At 41.9% G+C, this 20,479-nt stretch overlaps 1 protein-coding gene across 8 annotated transcripts in view; it reads right to left on the bottom strand.

Annotated features, from left to right (window-relative positions):
- Positions 1–20,479, bottom strand: part of LOC125905543 (probable E3 ubiquitin-protein ligase HERC1) — a 55,540-nt gene that overhangs the window by 33,068 nt on the left and 1,993 nt on the right. For 7 of the 8 annotated variants that reach the window (XM_049603556.1, XM_049603557.1, XM_049603558.1 and 4 more), the window contains exons 2-34: positions 18,231–19,233; positions 16,571–16,666; positions 16,281–16,463; positions 15,072–15,284; positions 14,718–14,816; positions 14,504–14,600; positions 14,244–14,387; positions 13,861–13,988; positions 13,138–13,282; positions 12,854–13,025; positions 12,424–12,558; positions 12,111–12,276; positions 11,719–11,844; positions 10,997–11,221; positions 10,604–10,756; positions 10,373–10,505; positions 9,345–9,548; positions 8,951–9,172; positions 8,368–8,541; positions 8,003–8,117; positions 7,758–7,875; positions 7,040–7,241; positions 6,552–6,852; positions 6,404–6,452; positions 6,282–6,327; positions 5,396–5,649; positions 3,623–3,820; positions 3,320–3,440; positions 2,942–3,182; positions 2,691–2,857; positions 2,378–2,530; positions 2,168–2,265; positions 1,925–2,020 (exon numbers count right to left, since the gene is read on the bottom strand). In XM_049603556.1, coding sequence (XP_049459513.1) covers positions 1,925–2,020; positions 2,168–2,265; positions 2,378–2,530; positions 2,691–2,857; positions 2,942–3,182; positions 3,320–3,440; positions 3,623–3,820; positions 5,396–5,649; positions 6,282–6,327; positions 6,404–6,452; positions 6,552–6,852; positions 7,040–7,241; positions 7,758–7,875; positions 8,003–8,117; positions 8,368–8,541; positions 8,951–9,172; positions 9,345–9,548; positions 10,373–10,505; positions 10,604–10,756; positions 10,997–11,221; positions 11,719–11,844; positions 12,111–12,276; positions 12,424–12,558; positions 12,854–13,025; positions 13,138–13,282; positions 13,861–13,988; positions 14,244–14,387; positions 14,504–14,600; positions 14,718–14,816; positions 15,072–15,284; positions 16,281–16,463; positions 16,571–16,666; positions 18,231–19,202 — 5,946 coding nt within the window. In that variant the 5' untranslated portion in view covers positions 19,203–19,233. The remainder of the gene's footprint in view (positions 1–1,924; positions 2,021–2,167; positions 2,266–2,377; positions 2,531–2,690; positions 2,858–2,941; positions 3,183–3,319; positions 3,441–3,622; positions 3,821–5,395; positions 5,650–6,281; positions 6,328–6,403; positions 6,453–6,551; positions 6,853–7,039; positions 7,242–7,757; positions 7,876–8,002; positions 8,118–8,367; positions 8,542–8,950; positions 9,173–9,344; positions 9,549–10,372; positions 10,506–10,603; positions 10,757–10,996; positions 11,222–11,718; positions 11,845–12,110; positions 12,277–12,423; positions 12,559–12,853; positions 13,026–13,137; positions 13,283–13,860; positions 13,989–14,243; positions 14,388–14,503; positions 14,601–14,717; positions 14,817–15,071; positions 15,285–16,280; positions 16,464–16,570; positions 16,667–18,230; positions 19,234–20,479) is intronic. The other variant, XM_049603554.1, reaches the window with a different exon arrangement.

The following is a 20,479-nucleotide window of genomic DNA, read 5'->3' as shown; positions in this document are numbered from 1 at the left end:
CGACAGGGTTTCTCTCCGATCCTAGTGGCCCCTCACTGGCCGGAGAAGTCGTGGTATGCTGAGATAATAAGTCTGCTGGCAGCGAGGCCCTGGCAGCTTCCCCTCCACAGGGACCTCCTCTCTCAGGTGGGAGGGGAGGTGGTTCACCCGCGCCCAGAGCTGTGGCGGTTGCATGCCTACCTGTTGAAAGGTCCAATCTAATAGCTAAGGGTCTGCCCCCAAGTGTGGTGGCAACGATCCAGAGTGCGAGGGCGTCGTCAACTAGGGGTTTGTATGCTTACAAATGGCGGGCGTTTGAGCAGTGGTGTCAAGACCGAAATGCACTCCGATTTCAGTGCTCTATTGTGGATGTTTTGACATTCCTCCAGGAACTGCTGGATAAGGGTCTCTCTTTCTCCACAACTAAGGTCTATTTGGTCGCTATATCTTCATGCCATGTTGGTTTTGATGGAGTGACACCAGGTGCTGATCCTTTTGCCATGTGTTTCCTAAAGGGAGTCCGCAGGCTGAGGCCTGTGATTAAACCCAGTGTTCCCTCATGGGATTTAGCTTTGGTGCTTGAGGCGCTTTGTGGACCCCCATTTGAGCCTATTGAGTCTACAGATATGAAGTTTCTTTCATATAAGACAGCACTACTTCTCGCTTTGGCTTCTGCAAAGCAGGTGGGCGACCTTCATGCGTTATCTGTACATCCCTCGTGTACTCAGTTCACATCGGATGGCTCTAAGGTTACATTGCGCCCAAATGTAGCATATTTGCCTAAGATTATCCCTGCAGCCTATAGCTCTATGACGTTTGAGCTTTTGAGCTTCTGTTCCCCTCCGTTTGCTTCCGAGGAGCAGAGGAGGTTACATTTCTTGTGCCCGTCATGCGCCGTGCCGCACACAGAGTGTGCGTTTATGTGACCACTTGTTTGTCTTTTTTGCTAATCCGGCTAAGGGTAAAGCTCTGTCTAAGCAGCGGCTTTCTCAATGGATTGTGGAGGCTACCTCCCTAGCATACAACAGCAGGGGTCTTCCATTGCCTCACAGTGTGAGGGCACATTCGACCAGGGGCATGGCAGCATCATGGGCTTTATTTAAAGGGGTATCTGTGAGTGATATCTGTGCTGCAGCCAGTTGGTCATCACCGCACACTTTTGTCCAGTTTTATCGTTTGGATGTGACAGCCCCTTCGGTGGCTCACTCTGTCCTTTCTGCTGGGTCTACGATGCACTAGAGTGCTGGAGGTGGACTCCGGTTCGGTGGCTGCTCTGCGGGGCATGTATACATGTCCCATACTATATGTGCTGTACCGAGTGAATCGACTGAAAGGGAACGAAATGTTATGACTATAACTTCTGTTCCCTGAAGGAGAGGAACGAGGTACAACACTAGATTGCCCCGCTGCGCAGCTGGGCTCGGTGAAGAGCGGCTATCGAACAGAAGAATGACTGTGGCGATGCAGGTATATATGTGCGGGCGGGGCCTCACATGTGTCACCACAGATCATCTGCCTTCAAGGCATGAATAGAGGTTTCTTCAGACAGGCCATGCGGGGTTGTGATATCCCATAATATATGTGCCGTACCTCGTTCCTCTCCTTCAGGGAACAGAAGTTATAGTCATAACATTTCGTTTTTAAGTGTGTAAGTCTTTTTCTGGTTTTAAGGGCTGCTTTACAGTAAAGTGATGTTACTGTTCCTGAACTTACCAAACTGTTCTAGCTGTTCTATTATTTGCCTTTACCTACTTAGTCATTATATCCACATTACTGATGATTATTTCAAAAAATCTTATTGTGTAACCATTTAGTTAAAGCACTATTAGTCAACCCTACAATAGTGTCACAATATTGACATCTAAGTATTTGATAAAAACTATTATATTTATCATCCAGCCCTACTTTGAAGTACATATATTATTATGTAGTACTGCTGTGTTACCCCCTTTTCTTTTTCAGCCGTCTCCTCGTGGTTCTTCTCAGCTAATGGTTCCTTCCACATGTAAACAGATACAAGCTGAAAGAGTTGTTTAACAATCTACAAGAAAACAGAGGAAAGAAACAAATGTAATAGATAATGTTTTCACATTCACACTTCACACTTATCACATTCACAATTTTACATGACCAAATGTCTTCTCGAGCTACTTCACTTGCATGCTGCATTCACATTTTGACATCATACCTGTTGAATTTGAGCAGGCTCAGAACAAGCAGGTAACAGTCTTTCTAAAACATGGAAGGCCAAAAGCTTCGTGCGAAGGTTCTGGAAGTGTGGAGATCCTGAGAAGTGAAGGGTGGTGGTGAACAGGAAATCAAAAGGAACCAAAGCAAACTGTTCTGCCCTGTAAACAATACCAATGCTGTTTTAAAATATTATTCTAAACTGTCTTACCTAAAGAGCACTTGTGTGAAATAATGGCCATGAGTGGATCAATCCATTTGACAAAAGTAGAAAGTCTTTTCATTACTCTTAAAGACAAAACACGCCTCAGAAAAACCAAGAAATCTGCAAGTTGAGATTCAACCACTTTGCTGCTTTCCACTCCTAAAACAACAAAAAATAGAAGGAAAACTATACTTAAAAACAGAAGGGCTACACAAGAAGACATTACAAAGGCAACATCTGTATTTAAAAATAAAATATTTCATTGTGCTTTTTGTAAAAAATATTTTAGTGATGTTCAATGTAGCTAAATTTGTAACACCAATTAGATTTGCGCTGTTGTTGCTGGAGTCCAGATCAGTTCTCTCAGCTGTTCCTCTCTCTGCTGTCTGCTGTTGGTGGAAAGTATACAGGATATTTTGGAGCTGCTCACACATCACTTCCATCAGAGCATGGGATACATCCATAGGCAGCAAATCCTCACAGGAGCTGAGAGCACAGGACAATTTGTTATGCAAATGTAAACACTTAAGTGTATTTTCACCTCTTAACTAATCAAATCTTCATTCTCACCTTGCAGCCACAGTTAGTATCTGAAGCAGGCGGGCACAGGCTAGTCTAACAGCCCCACTTAGCAGCATGGATCCAGATTTCGAGGCTGCAAACCAGCCCTGGTTCATCAGTGCACAGCTGTTGTTGGTAAGCATGGAAAGGATTTCCAGGATGCCACATTTGATAACCAGCACCAGGTCCACTGGTTGGTAGCAGAAATTCAGTGCAAACATTGTGGCTAAGAGAAGGTGCTGGCAGGAACCTGGGTATAATAGAGACAAAAATCTCAACTGCATGCAAAATAAAATAAAATCTACAGCAACAGGGAGTTTACAAGGTAATGCAAATGAAAATGAAATCATAATGTTTTAATTGCAGATGAAACATCAATAAACAAACCTGGATGTTCACTTTCCAACACGACCTTCTGTTTGAGGACACGCACCACCTGCTGGTAGAAGGTGTGGGCTGCAGATTGTAGCTCTCTTTGCGTATCAATAGAAGCTGAATGCGTACCCAACTGGGTGAAGATAAAAGGGATTGGAGAGAAATTTATACAACAAAATGTTTATGTAAGACAAACATCAAATGAATAGAATATTCAGTGATTCTCCTCTCTCCATCTGGCTTGAATTTAACACTTATTCATTCTTTTCATAAACATCTACACAAACATTGTGATAGCATGATTACTAGATGTACCATGTAATGCTGCATCTCATAATTAACTCTGGAGGTAGAGCCAATGATTTGTGTTCCCAAAGCAAAGCACCCAGAGAGGAACTGAAGCTGCACAGACTGCAACAACACAGGAAACTGAGGGGAGACGGTGAACCCACTGCTCTTTTCCTCCATCTTAGACAGGAAGGATGACATCTGACACAAGGCCTCCAGACGCAACTGATCAAAACAAAAGGAATAGTTAGTTCAGACCTTTAAATATTCACAGAGGCGCTCTTTATGTTTTGCTTTGTTGTGCATTGTTTGAATGAGACAAAAAAAAAACACCAATAAAGACCAATAAATGACCAAATAGCTGCAGGTGTTATAGGGTGACCTAATTTCTCAGCAGTAACAATTAAAGGGACAGCTCATGAAAAAAAATATATATATATTGTTCCTCTTACCTGTAGTGCTGTTTATTAATCTCGAATGTTTTGGTGTGAGTGCTGGAGATATTAGTCATAAAGATGTTTCCCCCTTTTTGAAAATAAAGGCCAAGACATATCAAACCGACATCAGAGAACTAGTGGCAACGAGAGCCCACTGCTGCATCAGTTCATGTTGCCGTGTCCTGGCCAAAAAGTTGCACATGAACACATCAAACCGACAGCCAACGAGCACATTTGTCCTGTGCCTGTATGAGAGGACATACCCTTCCATACCAGCAGCTGAAGTCATCTGTAATTATTATTCAAAAGGGGACCTGGAAGACTGTCTTGACACTAGTTAGCCAGTTAGGAAACATTTCTACTAAAGAGCTCAATGGCTAAAAGAAAATAATCTTACTTCCCATAACAAGCTTGTTTTGACCTCTCTATGTCTGGACTTTAGCCCTTTGTTTACTGTCCTCACCCTTACTGCCAATCATGTTATTCACTGATGGGCTCCGCTGTTGCCAACGCAAATTCAACATGCTGAATCAGCAGGAAAAAAGCAAACCCAAATGGTGCGAGACACATCAAACTGACAAGGTGGAAGACACTCATCAGTGGCCCAACTTTGACCAACAGCCGACTGTCGGCTTGGTGTGTTAGGGCCTTAATGGAACTGAATGGCACTTGGCTTATGGTCCTCAAAGCCCCCCCCAAAAAACTCATCAGCACCAGAAATCGTGACCCCGTTACTCAAGATAATCCACAGACATTGTGAGAAATTTTAAGTAGGAACTATTTTCTTTCTACTGAACCACACCTGCCAACCATATCACTGTGCAGATGGAAGCATGCATCTACCCATGGATGTAGGGCTCATTCCCTCGACAGTGTGAGATTTAAAAATTAATGGTGTCCTCCTCAGCTAAGCTGTAACATTAGCTAGCTCAATGGTGCTACATGTAGGTGAGCTAGCAGCAGATACATGCTTCTGCCTGCACTGTGATAAGGCTGACAGGTGTAGTTTGGTACAAAGACCATAGTTCCTACATTAAACTGCTCACAACAAGGTCTGTGGATTATCTTGAGTAACTGGGTCATGATTTCTGGAAAGACACATGGCTGTTGAGTTTTTTAAATGTACTCTTTTGGTGCTTTGAGCACCACAAGCAGAGCACCATTTAGTTCTTTTATATTACAGAGAAAGCAGACATCTCTACAGCTGACAACTCGCAGCAGCATTTTGCAAGTTACACTACAACAAACTACATAAATAAAGAGCACTGCAAGCGAGAGGAAAAATATGTTTTTTGATATGGGGTAAACTGTCCCTTTAACTTGTTTGGCTGTAATATCAGGTAAAAGAGAAAAACCTTATTACCTCAGCCCTCTGCTGCTGCTGCAGTATAGCAAAGGTAATGGCCTTTGGATCTGCCTGACTAGAAGTCTGTACACCCGGCAGTGTTGGTGAAGGGGATGACAAGTGGACCAGGCTCCCACAGACAAAGTGAAACACCTGGTTAAGAATAGGCAAAGTGTTGTTGCCATGGTAGGACATAGTGGTGGTCGGACTGATACACTGCCGCAGGCGATCCCAAGCGTCTTTCATGATGCCCAGAGAACACAGAGGTAAGCCTGGAACAGACACAACATGAGAATAATGGCCAGTATTGTACTCTGTCTGTTCTGATTTTATCTTTCAACACCTCTTACAGAGTTAGTCATGCAGTGTTAATTGCTGTATGGAGAAAAAAAACTTGGTGTGATTTTTCTCACTGACAAAAAAAAATAAAATTACATTGTAATCAAATTGTGTTCAGATTTATAATGAGAGACTCATTAAAAATGTTTATTTGTATTCACTCTTTCTGTCATTGTGCTGCATGTTCCCATAGAAATATTGCAAAGTTGACGTGCAACAAGCTTTCCTGACCCCAAGAGACAACTCTTTAAAAAAAAAAATCTAAATCTAAATTAGGATGACACATGATTAATTAAAAGTAATAATTGGACATTTTTTTTGAAATACATTTATTTGCTTTCCTGCCGAGTTACAGCTATACAGTGCCATAGCTCTTTCTCCCTGTTTCCAGTCTTTATGCTAAGCAGAGCCAACAGGTTAATAACTAAATATATAGCAGACAGATATGAGAGCTGTACTGATCTTCTCATTTAATGCTCTGCAAAACTATTCCTTTCATTCATGACTGTATGGATAAAAATGTATTAGCTGAACAAGTATTTTGGAGTAAACATTTTCCACCTACCCATTTTATTCTTGGAAGATCCCAATGAGTTTTTGGATTGGTCAGACTAAGTAAGACAAAGACAGTACATTAGCACTAATTAAGATGTCTTGGACCAAATTTTGGTGCAGTGCAAGACTCACCTGTTTTCGTCCATCAGCAACTATCGTAGAGAATTCTGTTGCTGACTTCCTAAATGTGGAATGATGTGGACAGTTAACACAGAAATGGCTTAAAGAAAAAACAACTGTGTTGAAAAAATGAAAACAAACACAGGCTGCCAAACTTTACCTTGCTCCTGTGCCCGCAGCCTGACTGTTCTCCCTTTCACTGGGTTCCACACAAGCAGGCCTGACCCCGAGCAGGAGGAAGAGACAGCGGGACACCACCAGATGGCAGGCGGCAGGGAAAGACATGCTTTCCTCGGAGTCCCTCTGCTTCTCCCACTGCTGCTTGGGATCCAGCTCCCTCTCTGGGCTGACTGGGCTTTCCATGCTGCTGGGGAGGGTGGAGGTGCCAAAGGATTCGTACACTGTCACATTCTGCTGCACTTGCATGGCCTCCCGGGTGGCCATGAATGATTCTAGGACCTCTGCAGAGACAGGAAAGACACGTGGGAATCAGATGTGTCATAATGATGATGAAAGGTTGAGTGGATGTGTGTGCAATGTGTATTTCTGCCTGGGTCTGTCTGCCTTAAAGCATTAAGCTACAAAAACATAATTAAATGTTTTAACACCGCTGGAGAAAGGGCAGAAACAGAGATGTGCATTTCTAACCTGACAGGTACATACGACTGTTGCTAAATGTGTCCTCCTCCACAACCTCCTCCTGGTTGTGGTTTGCTGTTGGGGGTGGGGGCACCTGAACCTCTCGGCTGCAGTGACCTCCTGACTGCTGCTCATGATCTTTTCCCACCTGCTCCACTGAGGTGCTCGGCTCTTGCCTGTCTGTATCAGGACTTTGGGGAGATGGAGTAGTCTGCAATACAACAAACATGTTTAATGCATCTGTGGAGCTTTTTCTCTTTATAATATGGTGGAAAAATAAACAATAAAAAATGGCTTCTTTAATACAAGGAATAAAATAAGGTGTAGTAATTGTTAAGTTGGAAATAGGCAAGTTTTTTGCCACTGCATACGACCTACTGGGAAATGAAGGCTCAAATTACAGCACAAAGGAAGTGTGTCAAACACTAAACTAAAACAGGAAGAGGATAGCGCTTTTGATTTACCCAAAAGAACATCACAGTAAATTCTTTGCAGTTACTATCTCCAGTAACAAAAAGGCAGAAAACCAAAGTAACTGTGGAAGCTGTGATAGTTGCTAATGAAGGTGCAATAATGATTAATATTAATACAGCAAAGCACACTTTTGTTGTAATGTCTGAACAATAAATATTACACTACACATTGTTTATAAATAACTGTTTTGTTCTATACTCATTTAACTGCCAAAAATAGTTGCATCGCATAATATTTGATGACATTTTAGTACCTGTTTAACAGCAGTCTGTGCCTGTGGTATCCTCGGAGAGTTTTTATGTGCCAAAAGAGTGCTTCTGATTTTATAAACTGTCTCATAGATGTCCAACAGCATCTCACAGGGCTCGTATCTGTCTCAGGGAAAGTGGATAAATTAAGGAGATAATTAGCATTGCTCTGCAGTCGCTCTGCATTGCAGTAATGATCTTACACAACAGAAACAGGCATTTCAGCAAATATTAGATTTGTGTTACCGACCTGTCCTGCCAACAAGCCTCATTCTGCAGCCCAGTGTGTTTCAGAAGAGCAGCCAGACTGCAGCGACAGACACTCTGCAGCAAGCAGTCGCCTGAAGAGCCTCCACTCTCCCATTCTGCTCTCACAGCAAAAAAACACAACTCGGTTACATCAAAGTCACAAAAAGGAAAAAGACACAACCTAAAGACCAGAGTTTAAAGAATAATCTATGATGTATTGTGCAGCAATTATCCAGGCAAATAGATGTATTGTGTATATGTATTTATAATTTCTCTATTTAACAAGATGATTTAAACATTGTTAGTCCATTATGATGTGGATATTTACATTAAACACTCTGAAACACAGGCATACTGTAAAAGTACCTTTGCTGTGAGCATACTCCTCCATATTCCGCCACAGGCCACCTGCAGGTCCTCTGGAAGATCCCAGCGCCAGTTCCAGTAAAGTCCTGGTTTCCTCATTCAGACTGAGCTCTGCCAGCCTGGCATCACTGCTGCCCAGCAGCACCACCTCACAGAGCCATGCCATGCTAGAGTCTACAGGATAAATAATCACATAAGACACAGAACACATTAACAAATGAAGAATACACACTACATTTCGAAAAGTATAGATTATTTCCTCATTTGCGTAATGAAATATCAAGTAACTTTAATAACTTCTTGTTTGTTATCCCCTAAACTCTATAGCCATGTCAACAACATAAGCATTACTCTTCACTCACTAATAGTCTCTGTAACATCCTCTTTACCCATTCTCTTTAAAAAATATTTGCTGTACTTTCATGTAGCCAACAATGTGCTTTCCTTATTGGAGGTTCCCAACAGAAGGTGGACACATTAGTGCAACATTAATCTGAGGATGAACACCGCATGCAGTTGGTATCTATTTAACAAAACATTGGCTCATATGAAAGCATGGAAAGCAAGCAGCATGTTCTCCTACCCAGCTGTTCAAAGTCCATCTCAAGCCCGTTCCTGAGGAGGACATTTGATAGCCAGAACTCTGACGTTTTCTCCTGAAGTGAGGGCGGCGGGCCTTGCAGCATACCACCAAGGCAACGGCCGACTGCCAACGCCACAGACCGTTCCAAATCCAACAGCCAGACCCACTTGCACTCCTCCTCCTGTTGCTGCTGTCCAACGCATGTGTTTTCTTCACTTTTATCTGTAAGGAAGGTCCCTTGTCATTGTTTGTATTTTATCTTGTAGGAAGAATCTCCAGTGTAAAAATTAACCATCCTATAAAAGCTATCCCTGTGATACTGCTGTAGCCACTAATAATACCAACAATCAAGGATAACATCTATGAGTCAAGTGTTGATCAAACTTCCACTGACCTAAACAGGTTTTCTGAGCCTCCAACCCCAGTTCTTGTTCCTCCAGGAGGCCTGTCTCCGGTAGCAACCTGTTGAAATCATTGAGTTGTTCCAACAAGGCCAGTAAATGGCTCAGGAGGGGTTGAACTGTGCCCAGGGGCAGCAGCAGCAAGGAGTACATTACTTGGCACAGCAGGCTGCCAGCCACTGAGTTGTACAACACCACTGGGACAAGGGTTGAGACGAAAGAGGGGGATTAGAGACTGATAAAAAGATAACTGAGAAATACAGTTACACGACAGATTTAAAATCAAAGTAACAGATTAAATCATGGATTTTCAAACATATGGGTGAATGTGTTTATGTGTTTGTCCTTAGACCAACTGACACTTCATTGTTAAGTGACCCAACAGCTCTAAATTCTAAAGGCCTGAATGTGCTGTGTATAAAAACGTAAAGACAGAATTATGAGGGGTGTATTTATACACTGATCCAGTGATCAATGGATACAAAGTCAAAACATTTATACTTATCTTTAAGCTATGAATTTATTTTGAAATTCCCATAGCACGTCTGTGTCACAGTGTCCCACCCAAGCACCCCTCCTTCGTTAACATTCAGACAGTGCTAGTGGCCTAGCGCCAGGCAGACAATGGCAAGCAGTCAAGAAAAATAAAATGCGGACATTTGCTGACATCATCTCATATCGATCACAGGCCCTAAATTTAATCATATTTTGGCAGACTGTGATCTCAGCAAATATCATAACGTTCTTCAAAGAATCAATAAATACCGCACCTTGACGAAAATTTACACCTCTAATAAATTATATTTGATGCAGTCTTTGGTAAACAGAACCCTACCATATACATAGAATATATGCATACATATTTGCTGTCTAAATGTTTGAAACTGTTTTTCCACTGGTCATTATTAGGGAAGTGATTTTATTGTATTTTTTTTGTGAAAAGACTCTGTACAAACAAGTCACATAACAAAAAATATGTGGGTAACAATGACACACACTTCTTAACAGCCATTATTCTTACCATGCAGCTTCTTGATTATTTGTTTATCCAGAGAACTCTCCTTCAACAGTTTGGTGGATCTCCTGAGTGTCTCAGCGGCGCAGGGAAGCAGCAGGTAAAGATGCTCACGAAGCAGCGTTACACTGCTATCATCCTACAGAACAGAGGAATCAGCGTAAACATATACAAATTATATGACTACAGGGCTGTGGGTAAAATATTAGGTCCAAATATATGTGAATTAAAGTGTACCTCAGTGCTGGAATGGATGTAGCAATGGGCGAGCAGGTGTTTGTGAAGTCCAGACAGCAGCTGGTGAAAGTGACAGGGAGGATCAGTCTGTCCCTGGCTATCACTTGATAGCTGCTTGTCACTGTTTTTCTCCAATTCCCCAAATGCCCGCTCCTGCATGAACACACACAAAAACAGAAAGTGTGTAGTAGGAATATTGCACTGATTCAAAGGTAACAATATGCACCAAAATATTCAGAAAATATAAGAAAATTTGAAAAGCTGAGCAACAATATTTGACTGAAAAATAATGCACTACAATTCCCCCAAAAGTTAAATCGTAAATCTATCCAAATTAAACACACATAAAATAAAAAAAAATGCACACAAATGCATAGGGTCCCCCTTACATACCGTGTAAAAGCCTATGCTGAGGAGCAGAGTTCTGAGCAGCACCTCTGCTAAGTGCAGGGGTTCATAGGCTTCAACAGAGCTGGATGAAGATGGGGGGCGGACGGACATGGCAGGGGTCAGAGGGGGTCCCAGAGCTGTCACCTCCCCGAAATTGCTGTAACCTAGTAGAGAAGCTACATGGCTCTGATCCTGAAGGCTGCTGAGTACCATGTCTAACTGCAGACGCTTTGAGAGACACAGAGGAAAGAAGAACAGAGAGCTGTCTGGTGTTTGATCATTTAATTGTGAGGTTACTGGAAACATCTCTGTGGAGAAGTCATTTTTTTTTACAGCAACAAATTTTCACAACATTCAAACAGCCTTCAACACATACTGCCTATCAACGCTCCAAGTTGGTGCTGTGATTTCAACAAACACTTTGTTTACTAGCCTCGACAATCCATCCATTTTATAGCCAAGTATCTGGATCAGAATCATAGTTAAAGTGAGGAAAGAAAGGAAGAAAGGAAGAAGAGTTTTTTGTTGAAGCTGTTGGTGTAAATATATAGCACATTTAAACAATTTGCTATATATTTACACCAACAGCTTCTAGAAAAAACACATGTCTGGCTGAAAATATATTGAGGCACGAATGCCAAAAAAAACATTTGGTCATGATAATCAGCAGCACTATAACCACACATACCGCAATGTTTAAAATGGCACACAGGAGCTTAACATACCTGTCCTTTGGAGAGGACATTTAAGCTCTGAGGGCCCTGAGGAAGGAGGGACAGGAGCAGTTCTGTTCTTTCCCTCAGCGGAGGAAGCAGCAGGGATGCACCAATGGACAGCGTGTTCAGAACTGCCTGAGGATGGACAGGAATGTCAACACAAGGTGGAAAGACACTTGAATATCAATGCTAAGCATTTACTGCATCAATAAATCAAATAGAAATTAGCACATACAGCACATATCTAACAACCCATTTCACATTTTAATTTAGACACAAAACAGTACTTATTATTTTGGTCCTTACAAACAACACCAACACTTCCCCCAGTTCCTTCTGTAAATATGTCAGCATAGGCATATCATGAAAATAATCTAGTAACAAACAGATTGTTAATTTACCTGTTGTATGGAGTCTGGCATATTGGTATCTATGAGCCGGAAGAGCAGGTTTCTGAGGGGCCTACCCTGAGCACCCAAAACCATGGCACCAGTGCCCCCAGCGTGGGCCAAGGACAAGTGGATGGACAGCAGCTTCATGCACAGTAAGAGAAACTGATGGTGGTCCCTGAGGAAAACACACACAGAGCATTAGGAGTCCATGCACCAGAACATTTTTTGCAGGTGATTCTGGACTAAATAAAGTCTAAAACAGGAATAATAAAATCCAATCTTCTGTAACAGATTAAAGTGCTGTGTTAATTAAATTTCCTACCTTTTAGATAAGAATGGGGCAGGGGGTGTGTCGTCAGCGATGCCGTCACAGTAACTTTCTAGAAAATTGCGTAGGTAGGTGAATGTACTCTCTTCCAAGTCAACACAAAAGGGCCTGTGCCATGCCACCAGTTGTCTGGAAAAAAGGAGACAGTTGCTTAAAAGGAGCTGCTCAAGCATAAACGTCTCAGAACTGACAAGACAGAATCACAGATTTGACAGGGGAGAAGAAAACAACAGTTCAGCAGTATAAAACAATGCTGAACACTCAATGGAAATGTTGCAACACAGAAATGCCACTCTGATATATATATGTATAAAGCTGAGATCACATGTTTTCAGTGTAGGTGAATGAAAAATATTACAAATAGCACACATGGAAAAATGAAAATGAAAATTTTACTTAGTAATGGGACGACATGAGGCTTTACCTGTCAGTTGGAACTGCAGTCCAAGCCAGGCTGTGAGAAGTGCCAGCAGTGATCTGTTGGATTGACACCCCCTCTAGACCGAGCACCTTCTTGGGTTTGGTAATTGGTGTTGAAGTGTGACCTTGCCCACACTGACCCATAGTGTTGTTCCCCCACGCGTAAACTTCATTCTCTGACAAAGGAGAACAGCGTACAATGCAGCACATTCACAATTTTAATATCCCATTAACAATCTGAATGATCTTATCTGAATAACTGACTGTTAATTGCTAGAGGATTCTCACCGTGCGTCAAAGCCAGACAGTGGCTGTCTCCACATGAGATATCAATGATCTTGGTGATACTCAGGTCTTCAATGAACCTGGGTCTCAGAGAGGTTGTCTCAGAGGAGCCACATCCCAAACACGAGCCACAGCCCCATGCAAAAACCTACATTAAAAAAAAATAAATAAATAAATGAACAAATAAATATCCTTTCCATATCTCCTTATTTGTCTTTGTATTCCATCCTTATATTCAGGATGTAATTGTGACATGAGCCTGGCTACACATATCAAGTGCTGATTAGTGTGTTGTAGTGTATTTATCTGCAGAGATTCTGCCTTCTGCCTGTATTTTCTTCTTATTTTGCTATGGTCAGTACATTCGTGGGCACAACACGCAGGTGAGGTTGGGTATTTATAAGTGCCAGGTTGTCAGCTGGATGCATCCAAGAGACAGCTAAAAAAAATCAGGAAGACAGTACCAAAAAATATGACAAATATAGCAAATAACAGCGAGGAAAAACAGAGTGAATCTGGAGTTAGCTTTCAGTTTCCCTGGGTGTTACTTTTTACCAGTAGCTGACAATTCCTGCATAGTATACCTTTAAGGTGATGTTAGTATGCTCCTTCAAAATAAAAGCTTTCCATAGGGAGAATGTAGAAAGAGCTGAGATGGCTTAGCAAATGTTATTTAAATGTTGGATAGACATTCTGACATTTTAAAATCAAAGTGCTGCATCTCACCTGTCCTGCAGAGGTAAGAGCCAGCGATGACTGGCTGCCAGCGCACACTTTCCTGATGATGAATCCGTGCAGGGCCTCTATGACCTTGGGGCGATACACACGATTGGTGTCTCCATGACCTAGTTTGCCTGCAAGGGTGAGTCATGTTCGAGCACCAGCGTTACTTCACAGTAGCTCAAGACATGCTTGTAAGATAAATCATAAAACAAACCACAATGGTACTGTCCTTTAGGTAAAACCAAAATGACACAGTGTGTTATTTTCAAGCACCTTTTATATTCTGTTCAGAACTGAAAACCTTCCACTCAAAGTGTGATTTCCACCAGTTCACATAGAACTGCATTAAGAGCTTAAATCAAGCTATAAGTCATCTGTCAACATACCATTATCCCCACCACCAAAGGACCACACAGTGCGTCCATCCTGCGCCACAGCAATGGTGTGGGAGCTGCCACAGGCCACCTGCCCGACACCACTGACATCCTTCACTAATGTGGGCACGTTCCGACTCTGACTGTCACTGTGACCTGCTCAGGGGACAAACACAGGAAGGCAGAGGTTGTTGCTGACACACCAAAGAAGGGGTTTCACTTAAGTTGTTGAGACAAATAAGAGCAAGCAACTTAAAAAATATGGAGTGTACCAAGTCTGCCAAAGTCGCCTTCTCCCCAGGTATAAAGCTCTCCATCATTAGTCACAGCAGCACTGTGTCTGTAGCCAGCAGACACACAAACAACGACCTGGCAGAGAAACCACAATGTATGAAAAATTATGTTCATTCACATGGCTTAAAACAAGAAGGCCTTAATTCCCCATCCGTCGTTTCCCCCGACAAGCTGGTGTTACTGTGTGCTTACTTTGCCAAACAGCGGTCCTTGTATGATTTTGGGGTATTTCTGTGTAGCACTGTTGCCATGGCCCAGTTTCCCATATTCTCCATCACCCCAGCTGAACACCTAACAGAAATATTTTGAAAACTTCATTATTCAAGCAAAAGAAGTTAAGTTTTTTTTTTTCAATTGATATCTCACTAACACCTAGAGAGGAAGTGGAAGTAATTTCGTTTTGTCACTATCAAGAATTTACTGTAAACTACTTTAAAATATTTGGGAAAAATACTTCTTAAATGTATTATGTGATAAAAATACAGTACAAAAAACTGTGAACTGTCAAAAGCTCAGTCTCCAGGAGTAATCATTTGAACTTGTTACCTCTCCCTCTACAGTGATGGCCAAAGTGTGACCATCAGAGCCCTTAGAGGAGGACACCTTCTTCATGTTCCTATGTGGCTCCAGCACAAGTTTTTTGGGCATGGACTGGTTGTTGGAGTCCCCCAGGCCCAGACGGCCATAGCTGCCTTTTCCACATGCTTTCACTGAACCGTCTGCAGACACTGAGAAGGTACAGTACTGGCCTGCCTCGATCTAAAGAAGGGCAAAGTGGATAAAAAAGGACATCAAGGGATGAGAGTAAAATAAGGAAGAAGAGGACAAATGACAAAAACATGAGGGTACATCAGCAGAACTGCCCAGACCATAAATATTTCAAACTTCTTCAATTAAAATGATCTTAGAGATCATGTGTCTCTAATGCACACAACACAGTGCCTAAGTGGGCATTAGCATGATTATTCTGCATCACCCAGGGCTCAAACTCACAAACTTAGTCATTACTTGCAAGTCAACCATAGATTGGCTTCACATTTTGAGTTTGGCAATCACCAGGGTCAGATGTAAAGACAGTTATCAAACTAGCATGAAAAATTCAGTTACCCACACAAAATTCTGGGAATTTTTGTGCTTCATTAGACAAGACACTGTAGAGATGTCTGTAATTTATTTTTACAAAGATTACTCCATAACATGAAAAGATGCTCTTGTGTCCACTGACCGCAACAGTTTATGAGGATAGAATTCAAAATACTGTTAAAAAAAAAAAAAAAAAAATCTGTTTTCAGATGCTATTTTGAAATTTACCACACTACTTCGCCCACAACATCAAAATTTTGTCTTTTTTTATGAACACTGGAGACTTTTTTTTAGCAAAAATTTGCTGGAGCTGTTTAAAGTTTTGTTTCCATTCAAATATTTTGAGGCACTCAGATAGGTGTGAATAGTTTTACAGTTTTTAAGAAAAACATCACCATTACTGCACCTTGAAGCATCTGAATATTTTTGCTCACTTTGGCCTACATTTTAGTAAAACCTGCAAGGCGGGAGCATGTATGACTGATTTGTTATGAATTGTTTAAGTTTTACACTGTACACAGTTGCTGCGTACTCCGATCAGGACTATTAGACCCACAATGCCAGCATCAGAGCTGCCCAGCCCCTAAAAATGAATACAGTAGAGAAATAAGTAAACAAGTAAAGTAGAAAAATGTTAGTCCCATGCTCACAGTCTAAGTAGCAATAACATACCATTTGGGCATCACTAAATCCCTGTGTCAGCTTTGGCAGCAGAATTTTCTCCAGAGTTCCCTCTGCCAGCTGGTGGCTGCTGTTGCTGCCCCACACATACACCATGACCGTGTCACTCTCTGAACCAGGAGCAGCTGCATCAGTGCTGCACGAGCACAGGCAGTAGGATGCTAGGTTACAAATCTGTCAAACAGGAGGAGAGTGAGGTCCATAAAGTTAGTAATTGGGCAGTATAACAGTTGTTAATAGCGCCTATGTGTTACAGTGTATGTGACTGAAATCTATCTTACCTCCTCAAAGAGGCAGAGAGCTGCCTGGGAGAGTCGACACAGTCCATCTGCATCCTTCTTCAGCACCTGAGTATTGACTGAGTCCCCACGGAAACCCTGGAGGGGAAAAAGATTTATGTTTGGTCTTCTATTGAAACCTGTGTAACTCACTGTGTGTACACATTATGTTGGTTTGGATATAAGGTACATCAGTTTTATAACTTAAAACTTGCAATTTTTATGCGCACATTCTTTCTAAACCAACAATTTATATCATAACAAGAAAAGTCTCTTTTCCCAAACACCAACATGCCACTGCATGATCAGGCAGAAGGCTAAATCAACATAGAAAGAAAGATAAGGATGCAAAATTTAAGATGTCAGTTTTACTAGATGCAGATCTTAAGTGTGTTTTATGTTGTCTAATCCCTTCAGACTTTCTTTATTACAGAAGTCTAAATTATGTGTAGGACGGTAAAATCAATCATGTGGTTGTTGGCAATACTCAGTCCTTGTTGTCATTTGTCCAGAAATATTGCAAAGCTGATTAGCCTGCTAGAGGATGACTCAATACACAAATAGAGGGAGGGCAGGAAGACTGGCTCGATCTTAATCCTTATCTGCACACTAATGCATCACTCTGAGCTTCGAATGAGACTGTTCAAATCAAAAGAACAGCCTTCAGCAGGAACGGATGTAACAGTGAAGAGAAATTTCCCTGCCTTATCAGTATGCGCATGCAAGGTACCTCATATAATTTCAAAACTCACCAAAACATTGATGCAAAATTACTAATTACTTATAATAAAGTGACACACCAAGGCAAAGCAGAACAACCACATACACAATTTCTAATGTATGGAGAACAATCACTCATTGTGAGTTGTCATCACATCTGAATTGCTTTCACAGGCTATTGCCTTTCTTGCATATGATGCATCTATATTAGCGCTCTTTTAATGGATAAGTGTTAAGATTTCTCATACAATCAGAACTGGGGTGATTACTCCAAGTGATCCTATGTTATGTTGTGGAAACATCAGACTTCTACATGATGTTAGAACAAAGAAATATAAAATAAATTCAGACGTAGCTGATAAATGCTGCCAAACATGTATTAACGTAGACACATATGCATGAAGTTAATTTCCTGCCAGACCTTAACAAACAAACAAAAGATGTTTTTCAAATGCCCTTCAATTCACAGACAGACACAGTGTGGTTTGCAAATACAAAACACCAAACGAATGCATTTTGTTTTGCAAATCAGACAAATACACAACATATCACATCACGCTTCAGAAACAAATACATGTCTTCCACCTACAAAAGAATAGATCCTACAGTACAAGACAAAAAAATGCCAAGTATCTTCTGGCACGCAATTTTTCCACTGTGTTGTGCTGAGGATTTTTTTTTTCTTTTCAAATACCCTGAATAAGCGCTACAAGTCAATTTAAATGCATAGGGAGGCATTTATCATTTTCCAGTTGTATAGTATTTGTTCAACATGTTTTGTTTGTTAAGTTTCGGCAGAAAATTAGCACCATACCAGTAGTGTTAATATGACAGCTATGGATGAACAAAGTTAAGGGAACGCACAGTATAAGGAGAAATACTCCAGAAAAGACTAAAAGGCAACGACAGACAAATAGACAAAAGTCCAAATTTAAAGACGTACCGAATATTGCTTCATTTGGAGAAGCGTTTGATGGATGACATCAAAGCCCACACCAGCTGAGTGCTGGGAATTCAGTGAGGAGGAGGAAGACAGTGTAGAGGTGGAGGAGGACATAGAGGCAGCCAAGGCTACCTCCACCCACTCCAGCAGAAACTTTAGTGAGCCCCTCTGCATGGCCAGGCCAAGCAGCAGCTCCAGCGCTAGCCTCCGACCAGTCGGGTCAGCGCCACCAGTCCCACTGCTCACTGACGTCTTCTTCAGGAAGTCTGCCACCTGCGCCAGGCAGTCCAGCCCAACTGACGGGATCTTATTCTCATTGGCCAGAGACAGCGGTGGCAGAGAAGACAACACAGAGGAAGCTGTGGCAAGCACATCGTTGCAAAGTACCGACTCTGGATGCACGGAGGCTGCGTATCTCCAGTTCTGCTGCAGTAATGAGAAGAGCAGACTCAAACCTGTCCTCACACCCATCTCTATCAGAACATCTGTACCCGACTTGACTTTGGATACACCCCCTGGCAGGCAGGGCTCTGAGGCCAGCTCAAGTTGCCCACATTCGGTGCCACTATCTGTGGACTGGGAGGGCAGCTGCACGCGGAATTTGTCATGGTATTTGCTGTGGAGTGCGTAGTAGATCCTCTGGAGAACCACCAGCCTGTGATGGAGGCCTAAGGTGTAGGAGGTTTGCGTCAGCATCCGGTGAGCCAGCCATCGTTGGCTATGAAGCAAGGATGACAGGTACTCTTCTTTCTCTGCCGAGGCACTGGACTCACACTCGAAGTCTGGCAGACGTGGGCCGACGAGTTCTTGAACAGGTTGGGCCAGCGTGACAACTTCCTTGTTGAGAAGCAGCTTATTGTAGAGCACAGCAGCTCCATGCCTCCTGGCTGTTTGTATGCTGTCTTCTGCTGCCCAGGAGCTATTGAAGTGCTCCTGCCACTTCAGCAACACGTGGGTCTGACAAGGCACCATGTCTGAGCATTATCTATACACTGATGTACACCTGAAAAACAGAGAGGGAAATGTGTTTTAAAGATGTGATGAGGCTTGTATATCAGCAGATTTATAACATCCACACATCTCACTTGCATACACTTGATTAACATAATGAAATGGCTCTTTTTTTAAATTTATCTCTGTCATAAATTTACAGGAATCACTTGCAGCTCAAAGCCAATGTTCTAATGTGTTTGCCTGCCAAGTAAATTCAGAGTAAAGGTGTCAGGTTTCTCCTTAGCATTGGCACTTTTCCAACATACAGTACATCCAGGCTAGTGGCATAGGCCCAGTGGGTATCACTGAAATAGGTCAGCTCACCCTATGATAACAGCTAACTAACACACCCACACTAATGAGGAGAATTTTGTCTCACAAGCTGTTGTGCTGCACAATACAAAGGGGTGCATTTAAAGTATTTGTTTCATAATATAACATGGCCAGTCAAAGAATTAAACCTGCTATGAGAGATCTGGCACATGAGAGATAATAATCTGATCCCTCTACCAATTCATTCATATTCTCAGTGCATCTTCATCTCCAAGTTGGTCACCTGACGAACTGAAACACAATCCCATTTTAAGGGGCTCCGCCTAACCCCAAGTCTGTTAGCCTGCATTTTTGTCTGCTTTCTAAACAAACAAAGCACAAGTCTGTTGCTGCTGCTGAGTGGAAACTGTATATATTCACAGGAAGAGCTTTCCTGGAACAAAGAAAGACTTTGCTCTTGCCAGCTTGCAATTTAGTTAATCATATGAGTTTTAGACTCAAACCCTTGGCAACCACATAATCCATAATGCAGGTTAAAACACGACAGTCCCCATGACAGTGACAAAACAGAGGCCAGCATTCATACAGTATCTTAGTGGGTGATTTTATGGGAATATCAGTTGCATGACATTCTCATGGTATTAGTTAAAGCACATTCACCCTCCCAATTCTATACTGCATAAAAGAGAGGATTTTATACAAGAAAGAATGCATGCAGAACTATGCTTTTATTACAAATGCATTTTTATTATGTGCAATAATGACCCCAAGAGAGAAGGCTGTCATATCAGTCAAGCAACACATACATTTAAGGTAATAAGTTTAAGGTAAACCATGGTGAAATATAGCTGTTAAGATGTGCACTAGAAATCTCCATACTGTTGGGTCATGGCTGAGACTTTTTCTATAATTAACACTTGTACAAAAACACGAACCGATATGTGTGAGAGAATGCCAGTTACAGGCTGATAAACATGTGAGCA

Source organism: Epinephelus fuscoguttatus, linkage group LG18 (assembly GCF_011397635.1).
Source record: "Epinephelus fuscoguttatus linkage group LG18, E.fuscoguttatus.final_Chr_v1".
Classification (NCBI taxonomy): Eukaryota; Metazoa; Chordata; class Actinopteri; order Perciformes; family Serranidae; genus Epinephelus; species Epinephelus fuscoguttatus.
This window is presented reverse-complemented; position numbering and strand designations above follow the sequence as displayed.